This window comes from Pleurodeles waltl, chromosome 1_2 (genome assembly GCF_031143425.1).
Source record: "Pleurodeles waltl isolate 20211129_DDA chromosome 1_2, aPleWal1.hap1.20221129, whole genome shotgun sequence".
In the NCBI taxonomy this organism is placed as follows: Eukaryota; Metazoa; Chordata; class Amphibia; order Caudata; family Salamandridae; genus Pleurodeles; species Pleurodeles waltl.
Window position 1 is genome coordinate 1,016,456,645 of NC_090437.1, and position 21,252 is coordinate 1,016,477,896.

At 42.9% G+C, this 21,252-nt stretch overlaps 1 protein-coding gene across 8 annotated transcripts in view; it reads left to right on the forward strand.

The window, feature by feature from the left end:
• Nucleotides 1-21,252, forward strand: part of APBB2 (amyloid beta precursor protein binding family B member 2) — a 940,970-nt gene that overhangs the window by 387,189 nt on the left and 532,529 nt on the right. For all 8 annotated transcript variants that reach the window (XM_069201881.1, XM_069201876.1, XM_069201871.1 and 5 more), the window contains one exon: nt 19,150-19,968. In XM_069201881.1, the coding sequence (XP_069057982.1) occupies nt 19,150-19,968 (819 nt within the window). The remainder of the gene's footprint in view (nt 1-19,149; nt 19,969-21,252) is intronic.

The window sequence follows — 21,252 nt, forward strand, 5'->3', positions numbered from 1 at the left end:
CCAAAGGATGTACGGAGTGGTCCAAATGTTCCTATCGTAAGGGGGTTAAAACCATATCATATCATAATGGAAAACGTTGATATCTCAGAAGGTGTCAGTCTTCTGTGATGAAGTCAGAAGAGGTGAACATGGGTTTCTATTGAGTATTAGCTTTAAAAAACCTGTACCCATAGGCAAACAGCAAAGCCTTACCTGCGCTGATTCCAAAAGCCTTTGAAGACAGACCTGCCATTTATATGAGCACTTAAAATGACAGGAACAGCAATAGTTAAAAGTCGAGTAGGAGTGATGCTCCTTGCTTTTGTTTGGACTTTCTTATCCTTGATCATATTTATTGAAGTTCCATGGCCATGGCAGTGCTTTACAAAATTCCTAAATGTGCAGAATTGCAGAGGGCCAACAATGAATAATATAATGGAGATGTGTTTCTCTGAGGGGTTCTGAGTGTCATCAAATAGACAATGATAGTGAAGCTCAGTTTATCAGTGATATCACTCATAGCCTCGAGGTAAAAATCATACCCTTTATTCATTATTTACCTATCTATTAATTTATTATATATTGCCCCCAAATCATCCGTCTATAATTTTATGTTATTTATGGCCCCAACATCATCTTCCTGTGCTTTCAACTGCTACACAGTGGCAAAGAAGAAATGGGGAGCCATGCATGACACGGCCTCTCCTCCCTGTCACATTTGAAAAAGAAAATAATGCCTTATCTGTAATCCCTAACCAACCGGACCAAATTCCCTGCCTTCTTTCCCCACCTCCTGCAGCTGTTCTTTCCGCTTTCATTTAAAGCCAACAAGCCGAGCTGTGATGACAGGCTGTCAGAGAGCCCTGTTGCCTTGGCCTGGAAGCCCTTTGGGACATCACAACAGTGGGTAACGAGTTTATTATCTGGTATAGTAGTGACTTATGATATTTAGAAACTGACATGAACTATAGAAGCTCTCTATGCAGCCATACATAACACCTAAATAATACATATTATGTTATATCATAAATATTTTTAGATCTCACATAATGCCATTAATATAATGATGTCCAGACTTGTTAGAATTTTGCCACATTCCTGCCCTGGTCACGAGAACTCTATCACAGACCAGAGGCTGATTTTAGGTTTATGAGTTAATCAGTAGTGCAGGTACGTATGTTTGGTAGTATGTGTGTCAATGTAGTTAGTAGTGTTTGGTGTGCGTGTGTGTGTGTCCGGTGTTTAGCCGGAGGTCTTTACCAATTCAAGTACATGCCATATGGGAATATTGGTATGGACATTGCCTAGTTTGAAGTATATGTTTGAGATAATTAAGAGTGTGGTGCCTTGTTAAGGTCCACAGTACACTAACCCCTTTAACATATAGTAGAGTATTTGTTGGTGTGGTGTGTTATTTTTTTGAGTGGTATATTGTATGTGAAGAGCGGGGTGCAATTGTGAGATCATTCAGGTATATGGTGCTTCTGTGTTGTTTTGTACGTGCGCGCGTTTTTCTCTTTAATATGTTTTATTGGAGGCTGTTTTTTAGGTCGAGTGTAAGAGTTCGACCTCTTGTATACTTTTAGTATACTTCTTATGGCTTAAAGCGATTTCATTTGTTGGCTGCAGTGTCCTTTAAAAATTCTTGCTCGCTAGTCCTTCCTTTTTCTGTTTCAGAGCAGTGACCAACTACTGTGTTTTTCCACTTTGGTTTCTTTATCTATTGCTGTTATGGACTACTTTTGTTACTTCTTTGTTGCTCCCTTTTCACTGTGGGTGTTTTAGGCTGGTAGTTGCCTGCATTGTATTGCAGCATTCCAGTCCTTCCACCTCCTCCTATGCCGTTGGCATTTGTTTTGGCTTTATTCCAGTGCTGTTCTCGTTTATCTTTGGTTCCTGGAACATTTGATCCACTGTTAAATCTTTAATGAAGGGAAGCTCCTAGGCTTTGTTTTTTTTCCCTGTTATTTTACAACTGATCAGTGTCTGATGATTAATGTTCTTCCAGTACAGCCCAGCGCCTGCACTTCAAGAGAAATTCTTTGGTGCTTAAGCATGTTAATTCCTCTGTAGTTGTTTTGCACGTGTTTATCTAACATTAAAATAAGCTCATTTTATAAATGAAAACATGGTTCCTAAAGGCTTAGCTCACTACTCACGAACACTGCAATATGCTCTTTCTTGTAGAATGTAGCTAACCCTAGAAGCAATGATGTGAAACATGCAAAGCCTTGCATCTGGAGTCTCTCTCTCCAGGGCCCCTCCCTTACAGCCCTCACGACATCCGCGTACAGAGCATTATCTCCTTTATCGGGCCATAAATCTTTTCAGGCTGCTCTGCTCTTCTTAACTTCATTAGAGCTTTGTTTAAATGTGAGGCAAGAATGCTTGCAAGACTTTTCTTTCTGTTAACATAAAAAGAAAATACGTTTCCAGCCTTATGTTCCAATTTCTGTTCAGATGTTTACACGGCTCGAGGTAGTGCAGTCATCTTCTCGTCTCTCCTCAAGGGCTTGTGATTTCTGATGTCAGTGAGTGCACTGTAAATTAAAGCACTATGACATAGAAAATATTGCATGGTAAATAGGAATTGTCATTGCAGACTTTCTCTTACAGTATAAAGTGCAGAACCTGCCAGATCTTCTCCGCCGCTGTTATATTGCTCAATTTGCATGTAATCACCAAAACATGGCAGGAAAAGACAAAATTATGAGACAAGGTAGACCAATTTATGTGCAAAGAAAAGTCCAGTTCTGAATTTACAATGCCCATGGCTCTAACTCAAGAAAATGCAAGACCTATTACATTGCAACTGCTTGTTTGTTTTATTACTGTTATAAGCTCTGTGAAACCCACTCATGTGGGACAGCAAAGCTGTACTAGGTGTGTGGGTGGTGCTGTTCTGTCTGATATGATCTCAGTGTTGTGTGTTGTTTCCTAGACGAAGATTGTATGTGTGGTGTCCAGCCCCATTGAGTGTGCTCTATTATTTGTGTTTATTATCATGTATGTCGATCACCCCATTTTTAACAGCACTGTATTAATTTGTCGCTGGTTTTGCACTGTATAAATAAAGTTCAGGTCTGGCTGTGCCTAGATGATTCTGTAGCAGAAAAAGAGATGTTTTAACTCAAAGTGCATGAAGCAGAAAGCAGAAAAAATACAAAGTGCTCATGCATCAAAATGGGATAAACATAACACTAAAGGAGGGACAACCTCTACTTTGTTTATGAAGGTGAAGACCGTGGTACACTGCTGTTATAATCAGACTGATCATTCAAAATTCCTTCAAATGTGACAGCTGTCCATAGATAGTGAACACACAAAAGGTAATGGGAGTAAGCTTGCAATATGTCTAACACTGGCAATCGCTTGGAGTAGCAATCCATCTCATCCTGGGCGTAGGTCTGTTCACACTGTGTCAGTGGAAACAAGGTTTCGCCTTTTTTAAGGCTGATGAGCCTTAACAAAGGTGAACCCATTTCTTGGTTGCTTGTGTTTCAGTTCATGGAGGACCTGGCCTGGCAGTTCAAGCAGGTCTATTCCCATTGGATCAGAGTCAAGACTGATTTGCATATGGCTTTGTCCAAAGTGAAAGTGGCATGGTGTGCAAAATAACGATGGACTGAGATGCGGCCCTCATAATTATCAGTGGCTGAGATTAATTCAAGCATTCCATCCATCACTTTTTTGTATACTTCAATCCATAGGTAGTGCACCATCCAGGACCCTGGGTTCCAACATAAGATTGTGCAGCAGGACTGCCACACTCCTTTACACAATGAACCACTGTGAAAACAGAGGCTTTTATGTGGCACTGCAAACCTGTCCCCTTGTAATCTGTAGTGTTCGCCAAATGATTTTGTGTCCAGCATTGAACATCGAGGCTCTAATCAACAAAGTAGTGCATGGGAGTCTGTACTGTTAGAGTTCCATAAAATCCTCATGAGCACAAATGGAAATCTAGCCAAATAGTGGATCCCCTGCCATATGTTTTCTGCCATATATTTTCTATAACATACTGGTGGGTTGCCTCTTGTGTCATTTAGGTTCACCAAGCTCCATTGTTCCTTATTTTACAAATAAGGATTTGAGATTTCCAATCCTATAATCAGCTTTTTGTTTTCATAAAAACATATGACCAGAAATGATTACATGGATCATTTGAGTGCACTGTAAATTAAAGCACTATGACATAGAAAATATTGCATGGTAAATAGGAATTGTCATTGCAGACTTTCTCTTACAGTATAAAGTGCAGAACCTGCCAGATCTTCTCCGCCGCTGTTATATTGCTCAATTTGCATGTGCCATAGGTTTGAGATTCCCTCTTGAAGTTATTGAATAGACTGTAGCTGGGCCACACTTGAGACTCAAAGGTTGACCTCAGACCATAACCGCCAACACCTGTGTCTATAACTAAAATCTCTAAGGGATCCAGTAATCAGCAGACATGCACAATATAAAAACTATGTGAACAAATTCCCTCTTTCTGTAGAGTTTCCTGTTTTTTCAGCTCAAACTCCCCCCCCTTACTACCAACTTTCCCTTGGGCCAACCTATCTCTCTGTTCTCCTTAACTCACTCTTCTTCTCATGGTTAGACTTTTAGCTGCTCTGGACCTTGTACACCCAGCATAATACACAGAGCAACACATTTACACCTCTTAAGAAAGAGAGACATAAGGGTAGTACGGGTGAAAAGGCGCCGCACCTCTAGGCAGTAAACAAATAATTTTTACCAAGTAGAGAGGTATAATGAAAAGTCTGGTGCAAACTGGCCCAGTGCCTTACTACCCAGTAGGCACCAAAACGGGTACTAGGAGTACCCTGCGACAAAAATGGGACAAGATGGCCACAGCACACAGAATGTAATGTCCAACAGTATAGCAAGAATAAATATTCCTGGTCTCGTAATGGTGGACCATTACTCGCTATCGAGACTACGGGAAGGTCGCTGCTACTCTTACTTACAGGTCATGATTACAAGCTTACCAGGGCCTTGTATACCTGTTTTACTACACGTGCTCCTTACCATACGCACCTGCAGCTGCTTGGGCAGCCATACTACTGGCAGGTTTACTACTATTTAAGCCTTGATGAAGTCACCTGTGTGACGAAACACGTGTTGGCTGTATCTTCATGATGACACAGTGATCTCTAACACCTACAAATAAAGATACCATCGGCATAAAACACTCAAGACTCTCTTCGCTTTCATACTTCCTCCAACCTGCAATACGAGACCAGGAATATTTATTCTTGCTATACTGTTGGACATTACATTCTGTGTGCTGTGGCCATCTTGTCCCACATTTACACCTCTATTCAAATCAGGTGTGTGCTGTTAGGATGGTTTTCCCTTACATTACCGAGGAAGTAGGAATGTATGAGTAGATGATTGAGACGTACCTACAGTTAAGTTACAGAGCATAAGCACTGTACCTTTACTGTCTATCCTCAACATAATTATATGCCATCCTGGCAAAAATGTCTGTTCTACAGTAACATATCATTAGAAACAAGAGCTTAACTTGCTGTAAATTGATTGACATGTTGTAACATTGCATTCATAATGGAGCTCTGGTGCTTTTTGACACTGTTGGAACAAACTGGTCTCCCGCAGGACAGACTTAATACACAGACAACTTGTTGCAGAGTTGGACTCTCCCCAGCCCACCCACTCACCCGCTGCTTCGAGCAGTGTTCATGTTGGGTTTGGTCAGAGACCAATCTCTTGTTGGCCAGAGCCATTCCAAATCAGTCTGTGACCCCTTTACCTGAACTCCGCCAAAAGTGGTATATTTATATTGGCTATCCATTAACTCAATTAAAGAATGGGGCACAACATAACCAGCCCAATCAATGTATTACATCAAGCTTATCTGACCTGGGCACCGCTCAGCAAAATTTACTCTAATGCTACTTAAAACTGCCTTTGCTGCTACATTTCCAATGCAAACATAAAGCAAATGCTTTGTGACTGGCCAGTAGTTCAGACTTTCGGAAAGAATCGTTGGCCGTTGCAAATTAAACTGCTTACAGTGCTGTACACTGGGACTTTAGAAGTGCCCAGAATCTGGTAAGGTGACAAGCAGATTACTAGATTTGCCCCTACTCCATTTTAATGAGATGTAAGGTCCCATCTCTATCAGGCCCAACCCAGTAGCATGTCACAGATGTTCACTGGATGGATGTAGAATCCATATCCCTGCCACAAGGGGAAACATAAGGACTCCGAAAACACCCCCTCGCTTCCATGTGGGATGAACTGTTTTTTTATTCAAGTTAACTTTAGAGATGACACTAGACCATCTTAGATATGAAATATTACCCTGAAGAATTAATCTTAATGTCTTGGCTCTAGATGCGCCCACCTGACAAGGCAGCGCATGAAGCAATAATTAGTGCACCATGACTCTGATACAAAATTAGTCTCTCTACCTACGGCTCATACCATAGGACCAGACCTGCTATTTATATTGTACTAGAAGGTTATGTTGTTTTCTTTACTTTTTCTTTTTTTTTTTTGTCTTCACGATGCAGCTACAATGTCATGATATGTTCTGTGTATATGAAGGGAAAAACAAAAAAAAATGTTTTAAAAATCACTCCATTTGCCCCAACTTAAGTAAACATAAACATTCAGATTATATTGTGAGTCACAATGGTTGACCGGTTAATCCTCAAATATTAGCTATCACATCCTATATTGTTGCAGTGAAACATCTAGGGGGTCATTACGACCTGGGCGGTCTTTTCGCAAGACCGCTGAGGTACCGCCGCGCTGAAGACTGCCAGTGGTGGCGGTCTTCCGCGCCGCGTATTATGACCGCTGCCAGCCCGCCGTCCTTTTTCGTACGGAAAGCCGCCAGAAGCCATACTGGCGGATGGCGGGAAAGTGGAAGTTGCTCAACCTCCACCGCCACGTCAAAAGAACACCGCCCACTGAATCGCGTCCCATGATTTGGTGTGGCAGTGTTCTGGTGACGGTGTGCTGGTGGCGGAGCTGCCCCCATGGATCCAGTCCCCTCCCGGAGGATCAACAGACACGGTAAGTTGATCGTCCGTTAGGGAAGGGGATGGGGGGGGCGTTGTGTGTTGTGTGCGTGCATGGGGGTGTGAGAGTGTAGAGGGGGTGAGTGAGTGTGTGCGTGTGGGGGGTGCTGTGTGTATGGGAAATGTGTGCGTGCCGGACAGTGTGCATGTCTGTATGTGTGCGGGTATGTGTTGGGGTGTATGTGTGCGTGTAGGGGTGTGTATATGTGCATGTTGGGGGTGTGTGCGTGTAGGGGTATGTATATGTGCATGTTGGGGGTGTGTGCATGTTCGGGGTTGGGGTGGGGCGGGGGGTTGTGCCACCTTTGGGGGGTAGTGGGCGGTGTGGGGGGAGGATTCGTGGAGGGTAGCGGGGATGGGGGGGGGGCCCTATCAGTGCCAGGGAGGGAATTCCCTGGCACTGATAGTGCCTACAGCCATGGATCTCATGGCGGTTCCCATCCACCCGAGATCCATGGCGGTATGCAGGGTCCTGATACCGTCGGTGGTCTAGTGACCACTGACGGGCTGGAGACCGCAATCTCCAGCCCAGCAGTCTTCACCGCCATGGCGGTTGGAATGGTGAAGTGGCAGATGACCGCGGCGGTAACCGCCGCAGTCATAATTCAATTTTTTTTCCGCCGGCCTGTTTGCGGTCTTACCACCGCTTTAACACCGTCCGCCAGGGCTGTAATGGCCACCCTAGTATCATCTCCTTTTGCTAGCGGTCTCCAGCAAACTAACAATAATTTTACAAATTACAACATTATAACACAGACATAGAGGGGGGCTAACTACCTTTCATTTTCCTCAGCCAGTAATTCCTTGTAACTCCGACTTACTCCTAACGATGGTTGTGAAAGCTTTCGAGAGCTGGCAATGGGGATGGTGTAAAGTGATAACAGAAATGTTTACCGAGGATACTATTGCATTTTTCAACACTTGCAAGCAAGACTTTTGACTAGGAGAAGAGCATAGACTACATTACTGGCAGTTTCAGGGTTGGATTTTACAACAAAATCTGACAACAGCAGAAACTAGAGAGAAAACAAGTTTTGGGAACCACTTCTCCTTTTTCTCTGGTTCCAGAGGTGCGGTTTCCAGGCTTTTTGCATAACTGGTAGGTTCACAACAACATTATACATGGGCACATAAATTAAACTGGGAACATCTTCCTGGAAACCAGATCTTGGGGATACACTGGGAGACCTCATGCTGTGGGTGTCTGGAATACCACTCAGCGACTAGCTCTCAAAACAAAGAAGTTCATTATAATTAGGGTTTCTGTATTTGGGTTTCAACCGATTTCTGTTGGAAAAAGCAATGGACCAAAATGTACTTTTCACGTGAAACTGGAAAATATTGAAATTTCGATATTAGATAACATCATTGCCCTATCTTCCAAGTGCATTCCCCGTTAGTGCTTATAACCACTTGTATATAACAGATACCTGTATCTCCTATCAGAAAAAGGCACAGAAAACATATTTTATCCAACACCTGCACTGGTCTGCTCAGTGCTAAAAGACCTAAATAAATACGATTGTTGTGGGGCAAGTCTTGTAAGGCCTCACTTTGTTTCCCTAGTTGCAAGTAAATGGAGACTTCTGTCAAATCTGAACAGAGTTTTATTTGTACTTAAAGTAATGTCTAATGCCATCTATTTGGTCTGGCGTTTTAACTTCTTACCTTATTGACCCCCTATAATATACTTTGAAAAAATGACACTGGTTAGAAATTAGTAATGTTGAACAAGGATTATCTGCCTGTTACAACACAAGGGGGTAGCCAAAGGATGACTTGTTTTCTTGTTACCTCTTTTTCTGACTGTTCCAAACATACCTCAGTAATGATTAAAAAAAAGCTGAAATGTTATATTTGCAACAAAGGTCTCTGGTCCATTTAATATAATAAAGCTATTGTGAACTTCATATGTGCAGTCTTAAAGATATCGGGTGTGGGAACCTAAACGTTATGATGGTTAATAATAGCACAACAGCACCATACTAAGTGAAGATTGGCATGTACATTAAAGAAACCTACACACATTTATTAAAGACATCTGATCACTTTACACAGCAACATCTCCTGCTGAAGCTGCCTCCTGTTAGGCGCGTTCACAGGGAAGAGTTAAGGGTTAACCATTTTTTCCCCAATGAACGGGAGCCTGGAACTAAAGCGGCCCATCCCGTGTAAGGGTATAGAACTGTGGAAGCTATTTGCATACTTTTTGCTGGTATGTCTCGTAGATAAGATAGACCTTGTTGGCAAAGTGTAATAGTGTTGGGGGGATGAAGCAGTATTAACAAAAATAGCAAAATAATTTGAAGAGAGTCGGCTTCAAATACAAGAAATACTCTCCTTACCTGGCACTTACAGGAAAAGCCACCTGCTGTTGAAAGCTAATGCAGCAAAGAGATTCTTAAAGCAAAGTGGTTGGAGAGTAAGATAATGAGGACCACAGAGGTTCACTGTGAGCACACAGCAGGGCCAAGGACTAGAATAAGCTTGCCGTGAAGCAGTATACAGGCTGCAAAAGTTGTAATGTGTGGTGCAACATGAGTATCATGCTGGCTTGAGGGGCTGTACCTTCTACTAGAGCTGAGCTTCTTGCTGGTAAGAAGCCTGTCACTCCTCTGCTGAAGTGCTGCCTTGACTTACCAGACTTCACAGTGTGGGTGTGACTGAGAAGATATCCAGAGGCTAGGCTGTGCTAACATTGTGAGATGGAAGATAGACCCAATATAAGGGTCATTTGCTACTGAGACACAGGAAACCTCAGGCGCTGCTGGGTATACAGTCTGAGGGAAGGCCTGATACGCTGACTGACACATGGAATATCTGCCTTGTTTTAAATGATAGCTGGATAGTAGGAACTTCAGAACCAGATGATGTGTTCTGGACTGCGCTACAAACACTTAAGCCATTAGAAATTATAATACATAGAATGCAAACATGAAACATTTGCAGTGAAGTGGTCCTGTACCAGCAGGATACTTTAGGCTTTGTTGCCGTGGTCAAATGTGGCTGTTCAGTTGTTCCCATAAACACTAGATTTCTAATATGCTGTATTATTGACACCGATCCCAGTGGACATTGTAACTTGAGAGTGTGTAAAATAAAAAGAACACACTGACAACTGGGCTACTGTCGGTGAAGAGTCAAGCCAGAAATATTCACAATACACTCACTATGCTAAGTTCTCTTAAAAGAATAATCTGTAGCAAAATATCAACAAAAGATCAAAACGGGCAAGTCTACATCAACACAAAATATGTGAAATGATCATGATAGCCCTGTAGATTGACCTATGTAATGTGTGTGTTTGCAAAGATCAAGCCTGCTCTCTGTCTAGCACCTGCATCTTGATCTGGATACATGATCAACTGTAATGGAAGAAATGGAACACATGCATCTCGTCAATTATATTTTACAAGCCCAATATCTGTTTCAAGCAAGTAGTGGCATCAGTAATTCTAACATACAAAGCATAGTAGCAGGAAAATAAACTAGAAACAAAGGCGTCATCCAATTAAACACAACACTTCAATAATAATTGATTAGATTGTGACCAGAGAAACCTTGGGAGATCTCCTATTTCTGCACGTTATTTTTTACTTGCAGTGTATAGCGTACACACATTTTCTCACGCTCATGGCAAATCGTAGAGTGGAACCGAGTTGAAGCAATGGGCTACTTCTACTGTTCTGTAAGGTACAGCACAAACAGCAGTGTGTGAAAACAATAACCCACTGAGCAGTGTTTAAGTACAACAATGAGCTACCTTATTCAAAAATAACTTCTTGAAAGCTCTGATGTGATCACCTCATGTTAGAGGTACTCTCACTACAATACAAATGTCTTCTGTGAAAGCATTTTGTAAAATGTGGGCAAATATTTGAGCCATCGAAATGCATAAACTCTGATAAACACTAGTTTTCTGGAAACTAATGTTGCATAGGTTCTCATTAGGGTAATGAGGCTACTGGATTTGGGTGGTAGGATCGCCTGGGTTGTGGGTACTGAGTACAATTCCACACCAGGTAACACCTGTCGGACTAATCCGGGATTTTCCGGCTAACTAGCAGCACCCCATCTCTAACCGAGATGATTGTGGCAACCGAGCTCATGGTAAGATAGACTCCTCAGGGGATCGTATCCCGTTCTCTCAGTTACCAAGATCTCACTAAGGCAAAGACAACAGAGGCAGAATATATTTACATAAGCATTTGTTAAAATATCTGTGTCATAGCAATGATAAGAATAATAAAAGACAATAGGAGCAGGCATGTGACTAAAAATGTAAAACACTAAAACAGTCCTACCGTGCTGTCTAAACAGGCGAGTGGATCTATAGTCCCTCACCTTTCCTAGGTATGAGCACAGCATACTAAAACTAATCTGCCCTTCGGGTTTCCCCTTGGGAGAACATCATCCCTCATACCTGAAGAAAGGGCCTGAAGTCTAAAAAGACACCGTCCCCATCTGGATCAGGGCTCGGTCGTCTAAACAGGTAGCTGTAGTGAGGCTTGCAGCAATCCGCATACAGTCGTGGTCATCTGGCTGGAATCTCTGGCTCACGTGTTTGGGACTAAGGGGTGTTTTATAATAAAACAGATGACATTCTAAGAAATGGTCCCCACGTATGAGTGTGTGTTTTTCTGAGAATGCTTGAGACACAGCATACCACGTTTGTCGGCAACCCTATCTGACTGCAGCCTTGGAGAATGCACAAAGTGAATTATATGTCCTACTAAGAACACAGTGCTTTCCTAGGCGAAAGAACAATAAGATAGAGAGAAATAAAACAGCACCGCAAATGAAGCTAATATTAGAAAAATAAAGCAATGCTGAATAAAATGCAAACGGGTTAAAGTGCACAGCTGGAGGCCTAGTTAGCTAAAACAACGTGCTCAGAACATAGCTAAATAGCTACACAACACTAAACAACACTGAAAAATACCCACTGGAATGCACACAAAAATAAACACCGACAGCAAACTCCAATTATAAATGACTATACGATTGGTATTACGCCCCAGCAAAACTATGATGTATGTTCCTTAGCATGATCCTGAAATGTTGGAGGTGTTGTGACCACCAAGTGAGTGATACACTACATATGTTTGGTCTTTAGGAGATTTTAGCAGTGATCTTTAGGATTTTGGGCTACTTTATCACAGAAGACCTGGTGGTAATGATGCTGGACCTATGGTGATCGCCTGTCTGTATTTTTCATGGATTGTCTTGAATTTAAGTGCCTTGTCCATGAACATGAGTGGTCTGTTATGGATGACTTTTTCAGTGGTTTTAAACACAAACTTTGCAGTGCAGCAATGCATGTTGCCCCTTTTCAAGGCAGGTCACATCACAGTGGTGTTACAGGCGATCCTCATTAAGTACACCAAACAACCTCTAGCCTGAAGATGGGCTGGACTAGAGGGGTGCAAGCATACTGTCTCTTAAACAGTTTCAGTTGCTGCTTCTTGAATTGTTTTGGTAAAGAACACCATATGTTTCTTCACGAGAACTAATGATAGGCTATTAGCAGTGATATAACGCCATTTTCATTTGAAAGGTTATCTCTGGCCTGTAACCCAATGGGCTGTTTAATCCTTGACTGCCTACAAGAAAACAAGCATTGGCAAAACCAGTAGGTCTCGCCTCTGGGACCTATTGGATATCCCAATGGTTTTCAGCGAAGCTATACAGCTTCCCCAATGCAGCATATGGGGTGAGCTAACAAGAAAAGGCATCATGACTCGTCTATCAGCGTCATTTTGTAGGCGCCACAACACACGTGTGCACCTGGTAAATGACATGAGCTCTTTTTTCTTTCTGGTTTCCAATCCAAGTTGGTTGGGTAAATACATATTTCTCAAACATTTTTTTTTTCCTTTTTGAGGCACGGTAGATAAGAAGCAATACGGAGGACACAGATGGGGAAGGAAGCAATACAGGAGCCTAAGCAACATGGGGCTGAAGCAACACAGAGTGCAGGAGGGCAGAAGCACAAAGAGGGTGTGGAGAAGCAGAATGGGCAAGAGAGATGAATGTGGCGCGTGCGGGGAATAGAGAAACACAGGGTCTAGAAAGAGGAGCTTGGAGCTGTTGCAGTAGCACACAAGGAAGAAAGCAACAAGGGGAAGCACATGAGGGTGAGCACAACACAGGGGTTGGGGAGAAGCACACCGGTAAGATATAACGATGGGGAGCATGGCAAAAGGGTGTAAGAGTAGTACATGAGAGAGACAGCTGGAAAACACATGCACTTTCATGGCGTGCTTACTTGAAAAGAATAAAATAATGCTTCAAAAGTTGGCAGTCTAAGAGCACATGTAATGTGTACATACTCCAGTGGAAGGACAAGAAGAGGAAGTAAATCCCACACATGCTGACGAATAAAAAGGAAGTAAATGAATTACAATAAAGTCAGCCAATGAGAAGCAAAGGGCATTCAAATCTGAGCCCATTGTAAGCCGACAGTAGGTCTTTCCAATAAGAATAGCTTACGCTGTCTGCCAGACCAGTCCTAAGACAACAGAAAGTCACGAACTCAATTTTATTTTACATTTCAGAAGTCAGCCAAGTGGCAATATGGCATACGGCACATTCAGCCATCCCGGGCGTTTCGACCAACAGCATGTTGCATTGTGGTGCTTACAGTTTTACTTCTAAAACTTTCAGTATTGTTTAAAAACCCCAGATGGCGAAATGATGTTGGCTAAAATGTCAAAACTGGCCAAAAGTGTTACACATGTCATGGAACCACTTATCAGCTACATTTAAAAATGTTAAGAAGTCTGCTAGTCCATTTAAAACAGTTTGCTTTACATGGAAAACTCTGCTCACATGTTGTATGAGAGCTCACTCTTTTATTCACACCATGTATTAAAACAGACATTTTCAATGCAAATCATTTTATCTTTTGTGTAGTATAAAATGTTATACCGAGTTTCACAACACAACAATGGTACAACATTGACAGATGCAGTACAGCCTTCCCTAAAACAGAATAAGTAAAGCAAAGGTGGCAATTGCAGAATGTGCATCAGACATACATACATATAGACTCTCACACATACACAAAATATATGTATCTCATCTACAAGAGGGGAGTTAAAGGACTGGCTACGGTACAAAGGGGCGGGGGAACAAAACAAAACCAATAAAAAATAAAAATAAAAAAACTTACCTCAGCACCGCTGCTCTTCTCCTCTTTGCTGCACTGCAGGCAGGCACAGGCTACCTGCCTGCCCTGCGACCAATCTTAACGCTGCATGAAAGCAGCCTTAGGATTGGCCCGACCGCCCTAATTTGGCGCTCCCAGGCAGACTGGGAGATGATGCCTGCTTTCTTCAACCTGGCAACACAGTGCCGGGTTGGAGAGAGCTCACTGTGCATGTCTGTCTGGCCGGCATGAGATGGCCAACTAAACACACATGCCCACTGAGGGGACTGCACAGCACTCCCCACCCTGGTTGCCATCTCCCCATGACCCGCCCCTTTAAAAATGAAACAATAATAAACACAGTTTATTATTGTTTCATTTTTAAAGTTTTGCAGCTACTGCTGCTGGTGGGGGAGGAGCTAATGCTGAATATACGCTGACTGTATACAGATATGAGAATACAAAACTACAAAGAATAAATATACTACCCCTCTTATGGAATTACCAAACATTTATATACTCATAGACGATGAATCCTCACAAACCTTGTGTGTTTTTTTTCATCAGTGAGTTCCTTATTTAGCACTGGGAAGCATCGCAGAGTACTACTGTTCACTTGTTATACAGTCTCCTACGAGTGAGTTCCCCAGTATGAGTGAGGTATGTCTCTTATGTCAGCATTTACATTCTCCCTTCATTGAAACTGTAAGACATATATTAAAATTCTGTGGGTGAGCTAAGATTGGGTTTTACTGGGATCTCTCTCCCAAAAGAGTAAAAATGGGAGAATTAGGCGTGTTCAGTTTATCCTTTGTGTTTCACAGCAATGGAGTCACCCATTTGTAGAGCAGGTACCCCTTGCACACAAACAGTACAGTGTTCCCCCCTTTCAGAGGGCAGGTACATGTAAGACAGCAGCAACACAAGGTTTTCCCATCACAGGACACGGACACATTGTGCAGCAGCATTGCAAGCTTTGCTTTCCTCATAGGACAGACGGAGCGTGGCAGTGGGAAAGCACACTTCCTCTTTCACAGAAGAAAGAAAGTACAATTTTCCATTCAGCACAGAACAGATCCAGCAGGGAAGACCAGTACAAGCTTCATCAGACACAGAACATGCACACTTAAGGCATGGTTGACATATAAGTTAGAGACAGATCCCTGGAGCACGTAACTCACTGAGAGAAATGTATAGGTGGATTACTGAGTGAATTGCGAGTCCTGACACCATTCTCACTTGGGTGATACTCCGTTTCAGCATCCTGAAAGTCCTTCTGTTGTCACTCAGAGACATGCAGGCTGTTGATCTTTGGTTTTCCACATAATGAGAAGGAGACATTACCTATTAGACCATTGACTGTTGGAGCAACCTAGCCACGGCCTAAGAAACCATGCTCTAGACAGACACACAGGTGCCAACCAATTTAAAAAAAGGTTTGGAACGCACACCCTCACCAGGCGCATTGAAACCCCAGCCCTGATGCTGTCCTCATTCAATTGTTGAGGGCTGCCCATGATTTCAAACATTGTAAAAGCTCTTTAGGGAGTGGTAACTTCTGTCAAGGCTTCTGAGTATGCTCTCCAAGCCTCAAATGGTCTGTGAACAAAGAACATTTCCGTAAACATTTTAGTGTGGACAAAAGCTACGTTGATGGGTAGTTAGGAAAATGGATGTCTGCATTATTTGAGAAGATGGCTAGATGAATGGGTGGAGAGTGTGGGTGAATGAAAGTGTAGATGGTGGATGGTTGCACAGTGTCCGGATGAATGAAAGGGGTGTGGAAGGGTGGAAGGACAGTGTGTAAATTAACCAAAAAGGTGTAGATGGTTAAATGGGTGAATTGAACTGTGTGGTAACTGTCTCATGACTAATGTCAAATTTTGCAGCTGTTTGCTAGTTTTTAATCTGTGATTACATCCAGTTACATATGAAACTTTGCTCAATACTGCTTAGTGTTACACAAACCACAGAACATAAATCTAGTTTGACTTGCACTTGTGTTGGCAGTCTGTTTACTTACTGTTATTTTATTGCTTGACTCAAACAGATGTGTAATTAGAGTTGATATTTTGTCATGAGTTTTTGTCCTGAATTTTGACCCTTAATCTTTACAGTCCGTGCTGCAGACTTTACTTCTGTGGCAGGTGGTCACCCTAGCTTGACATGACATGGGATTCTAGTTTGGCTGTCCCTAAATCGTGCCTTAGCAAAGATCTATCAGTTCTTTGCTAAGGCACGGTTTAGGGACAGCCAAACTGGTTATTGGAAGCCAATGGGAGAAAGAACCTTCCTCTGTGAATCAAAGGGAAAAATAACAAATGTGATATGATTTGGAGATCAGTAAGAGATAACATGTCAGAAGGTTTGACAAGCTTTGCATGGCTTCCCAGACATGGGGCATTGGGCGCTCACAAAGGTGGAGATTGAATTATGTAATCGTAGTGATCCGTTCAATCCTGTTGATCCTACAACAGACATGGAAATGATTATAGGTAGAGTGGGGGTCTCAGGAGGAAGTACACGTCCATTGTTTAAAATATGTTGGCCAGGCTAACATTTGAGAAGCATCTGTGGCTGAAGGGAGGCCAGAGGATCAATTGTCTAATTTGTACTTTATTTTGAGATGCCTGATGTGAGGCACGGTGTCATACAGGTACGCCACTGTTCGATTTTAGTATCTCTGTATGTTTGTTTTAAAAACTCTAATAGATATTTATTTTTAAAAAAAATACAAATTAAAAAATACAACCGTGAGAGTTTACGAACATATTGAGAAAAATGAATACTGGAAAAAAGTGTCATTACAGTGGCCTAATAGCTTGGCCTCTTCAGCTGCGTGTGCAGAACGTTCAAATGCTCCAGGTTGTACCTTAGTGTGGCAGATGTTACAATGCCATCGGCCTTCCCAGTCCCACAGACCCCTCTGCAGGGGTATTGAGAACCCTGACTGCAGCCTCTACCCTGTGCCATTAATCATCTTTGCTGTGACCCATGGGAGCATTTTCTTCAAGGTTGAGAAGTAACATCTCAGTGGCATATTGCTGCAGGCCTCCGTACACAGGCCTGCCACAAAGAGGAGGCTGTGCTCTTCTGTCAGCCCTGTGACCCCGGCTGCCCTCTTGCCGGTCGGTCCCGCTGAGGTTCTGCAGCAATTCAGCCACCTCAAGGAACATGCGATGGCTGTTCTTTAAATTTAGGCCGCCATAGTCCCAGAAAGGAGCAAAGAAAATATTTCACTGTGAGCTAATATTTGTACAGCGGGCAGGCCCTGTGCGCGAGTGTGCCTGCCTGAAAAGATATGAACAGGTAGCACTCTCGTTATTTCAGTCTTTTAAAGATCTGTTCTTCACGTCTCGCCGTGTTCAAGCTGCCGTTCATGTACTCCGTCACGTTCTTGTGCTAAATGCTTTCGCTCTCCTCACTGTGGTACCTGCTTCCTAGCGAGTCTCCTCAGTTTCCTTGCTGAACTGGGCGCTCCCTTTACGCCGAACGCCGCCTGTACGCGGACCAGCGAGCAACTGCAGTGCCGCCTTCGCCCTGTACGACGTCCGCAGATGTTACAACTTGGACTGCCTCCAGAATGACCTGCAGTCAGCAGCTCTGCCCTTTCAAAACTGCACGGCTTATCTATCAGGACCAGAATGTTTTACTTAACACATAAGTGGCCTGGCCAAGCTTTGTGCCACGTGAAACTCGTGATGTGTGACAGAAAAATGTAGAGAAATCTCATGCGCAAAGTTATGTTGCGACTATAACATGAAAAATCTAAGGTCCAAATGTGTTTATGGAAAATGGGTACCTATACAGCTGTTAACCTCTTGTGTTCATCATCATCTGCCAGTTAGTGGCCAGCCAATAGCACAAATCTTCAGGAAAGTCTTCATCAGTGGTGTTCAGCATTGGCTAAAGAAGTCTGGATCCACGCCGGTTTTGTGATAACCAGTGACTAAGTAAATGATTTCCATTTACCTTCATTGTGTGTGCATTTATTTTATGTGGATATCCCGAAAATCATGCATGATCTGACAGGCGCTCCAGGGCCTACATTGGAACCTCCTGTTCTGCACTGGTGAGAAGCTGACCCTAAATGTGGCCATGGTTAGCCATGGGTGGCTTTTTGTGGAGGGCTTCAAGAATTAACAGGGACTTCTGATGTGAGAACCGGTGTCAGGAAGGTGAGTGGAGGGCAGACCACCTACTCGGTGCTGGCACCAAAGTCATAGATCTGTTGAAGAATTATATAAAAGGAGTTATTCTGTTTATGGCTTAAACTGCTCCATCCTTCTCACATTATTGACACGGGAAACCAATTGCTTTACAGTTTGTATTTATGGTATATTTATGTTTTAAATCATTTTAGTACCTATCTTGCTGCAATTCATGACTCCAAGCCAACAGCTGTGCATATTACCAGAAAAAGGGCCTTAAACAGTTTTAGGACGAAGCTTACCTAGTTACAGATGCGCACATGACCAAGTACTAAAAATTAACTTTTTTTCTGGTGAGCTCACTAGTTTTACTGTATATGGCCACTTAGGACACAAAAGCCCTAGAAACAACCAAGTGCAAATGTACATCTAGCAGTTGCAGGAAAGGGGAACTATACTAACTGTGTCATAACATTTTTAACTAATAAAAGAAAAATACCAGTAAGATGAGAAAAACATAAATATCCATTGACCGAAATGTAAAAACAAATACAAAAAAACTGGGAGCCTTTCATTTTGTTTTGGACATTTGTCTTATATTAAGTCTTACTTTAATCAAAAACTTGATGGACAGAGGTAATCATGAAGTGGAAAAAAAAGTCTTGTAGCAGTTTGTGTTCGTATTCTCTCTCTTCTGATCCATCTAATAATGTTTGTGAAACCTGTTGTCTCTCCAATCAGTGCTGTTAGAAGAAGTGGGCCCTTCTCTGTGTTCTCTCATGCTGATGCCTCTCGTCTTTTTTTTTTTTAGTTGACTCCAGTGTGGAAACACTGGCACCTGTGTTTATGGCAAGCCACAGCGCCACAGATATTGCAAACCGGAACAGCGCTGTGACTCCCCCGAATACCCTAAGCCTACGTTCATCACACAATGAACTGCTAAACACAGACGTTAAGCACACAGAGACCAAGAGCACCACCCCTCCAAAATGCAGGAAAAAATATGCTTTAACCAACATCCAGACTGCCATGGGACTGAATGACCCCGCAGCACAGCCCCTGTTGGCCAATGGGTCCTCCAACATAAAGTTAGTTAAGAATGGCGAGAACCAACTCAGGAAGGCAGCCGAACTCGTTCAGCAGGATCCAAACAAAAACATCAGTTCCTCCACTGCTGCCATCAATATTATCTCTGAGAAACTAGAAGGCAAGGACCCCCACCCCCAGGACTCCTCCAGCAATGATATCTTGTTGCCCCAGCCCAGGAGAACCAAGAGCTTCCTAAACTACTATGCAGACCTCCAGACATCGACCAGGGACTTGGAACAGACTGTTGTCAATGGCGAGGCTTTGAGGGAAGAGAAAGTTGCTCTCGGGTGCAGCCAGGTCACTGCCGTTATTGCCAATGGCGATCATCTCCCTCCAAAACACAATAAGTCAACTAGTCCTGACGATGGCCAGGTGGCCACTGTCTCTTCCAGTCCAGAAACTAAGAAGGACCACCCAAAAACTGGCGCAAAAACAGACTGTGCATTACATAGGATTCAGAGTTTGGCTCACAGTGATGAAGATTCGAGTTGGACAACATTGTCTCAAGATAGTCCTTCACCCTGCACTCCTGATGAAACAGGTACCACAATTACAAATCTATGGTTCATCTGCTTAAGGTGCGAATCATTTTACATGTTTATGCACTCCACTGTTAAGGGCTATGACACGGGTTATGTTTGAGTACCTTTCAGTAGCCAAGCAACTATTCAGGAGTGGACATACCTATAAATGCGAAGTCTCACTTTTCTTGGCAAATGAATAGAAAAACACTGCTATAGAATGTTTAGATTTGCAGGTTTGCCTTGACGTATGTGGTTGCAGTGACAGTCAAGAATATGTGCTTGTTTCAGATAATTCACTATACCTAGCTGCATTTATTGTTTGTGTACACAATTGTGCCTGTTTTTATTTTAAAATGGAAGTGAACATTTCTGGCATCTCTGAATTCTATTTCATATACTCACAACACGGAATGGGCCAGAAATACAGTTTCGGATTTCTGTAGAGTGATCGTTAAAATAGCAGTGTCCTGATCATTCTTGTTCCTGCCAGGCAGTAGCCTGACAACCATTTCCGGGCACACCCTACCATGTGCTTTATGCATAACGTCACTAAGAGCTGCCAGACTGGAGATCATCTGCTTTAGGATGCCGTGGGGAAGACGAGAGGGGCTCAAAATGAGCTTTTCTGAGCTCAGGGAAGGTGACAAAATCTGAGCCAATTAAAAGTTTATGAAGTTCTGCGCAGGTTCTTCTCGGGCTGCCGTTTGCATTACTAGGTCTGATGCAGTGCTTAATTTGTAAAAATGAATAAGTATCTGGGCTCTCGCTAGGGGGCCATCGTAGCTTGCACCACCCATTGCCACTGCTAGCACTGCAACTGACATGTAACCACACAACAGTCACACTGCTACAAGGGTGACAATTCAGAATGTTCGAGGCCTCCAAAGCTATAAGAACGGCTTAGGTAGCAGGTATTAGTTGTCCTACTTGCTGGTGTTGAGAATTAAGCGACGGTGCAGAGCACCGGAAACCACCAGCTCAATTTAAGCACTAGTTTGATGTAAGATGATACGCTCTTTTAGTATGTGGCATTTTTATAGCATAGACCTAGCCAAAAAGCAGTGGTGCATTGTACCGGTGTCGAAGGCAAGGATACAATCAGCAGGTGCTTAAGAGGTTGCTGATTTATGGACTGTTATTGCATTATGATGTAGATTTCTTTAAAGAGGTGGTCTTCAGCTGGTTCTTGAATTGGAGATGGTTTGGAGTACAAACACTTAAGGCCCGAGTCATTAAGGGACTTATGACTCGTGAAGTTACAAGTGTGGAGTCTCCACACTCGTGGCGGAATCTCCGCACTG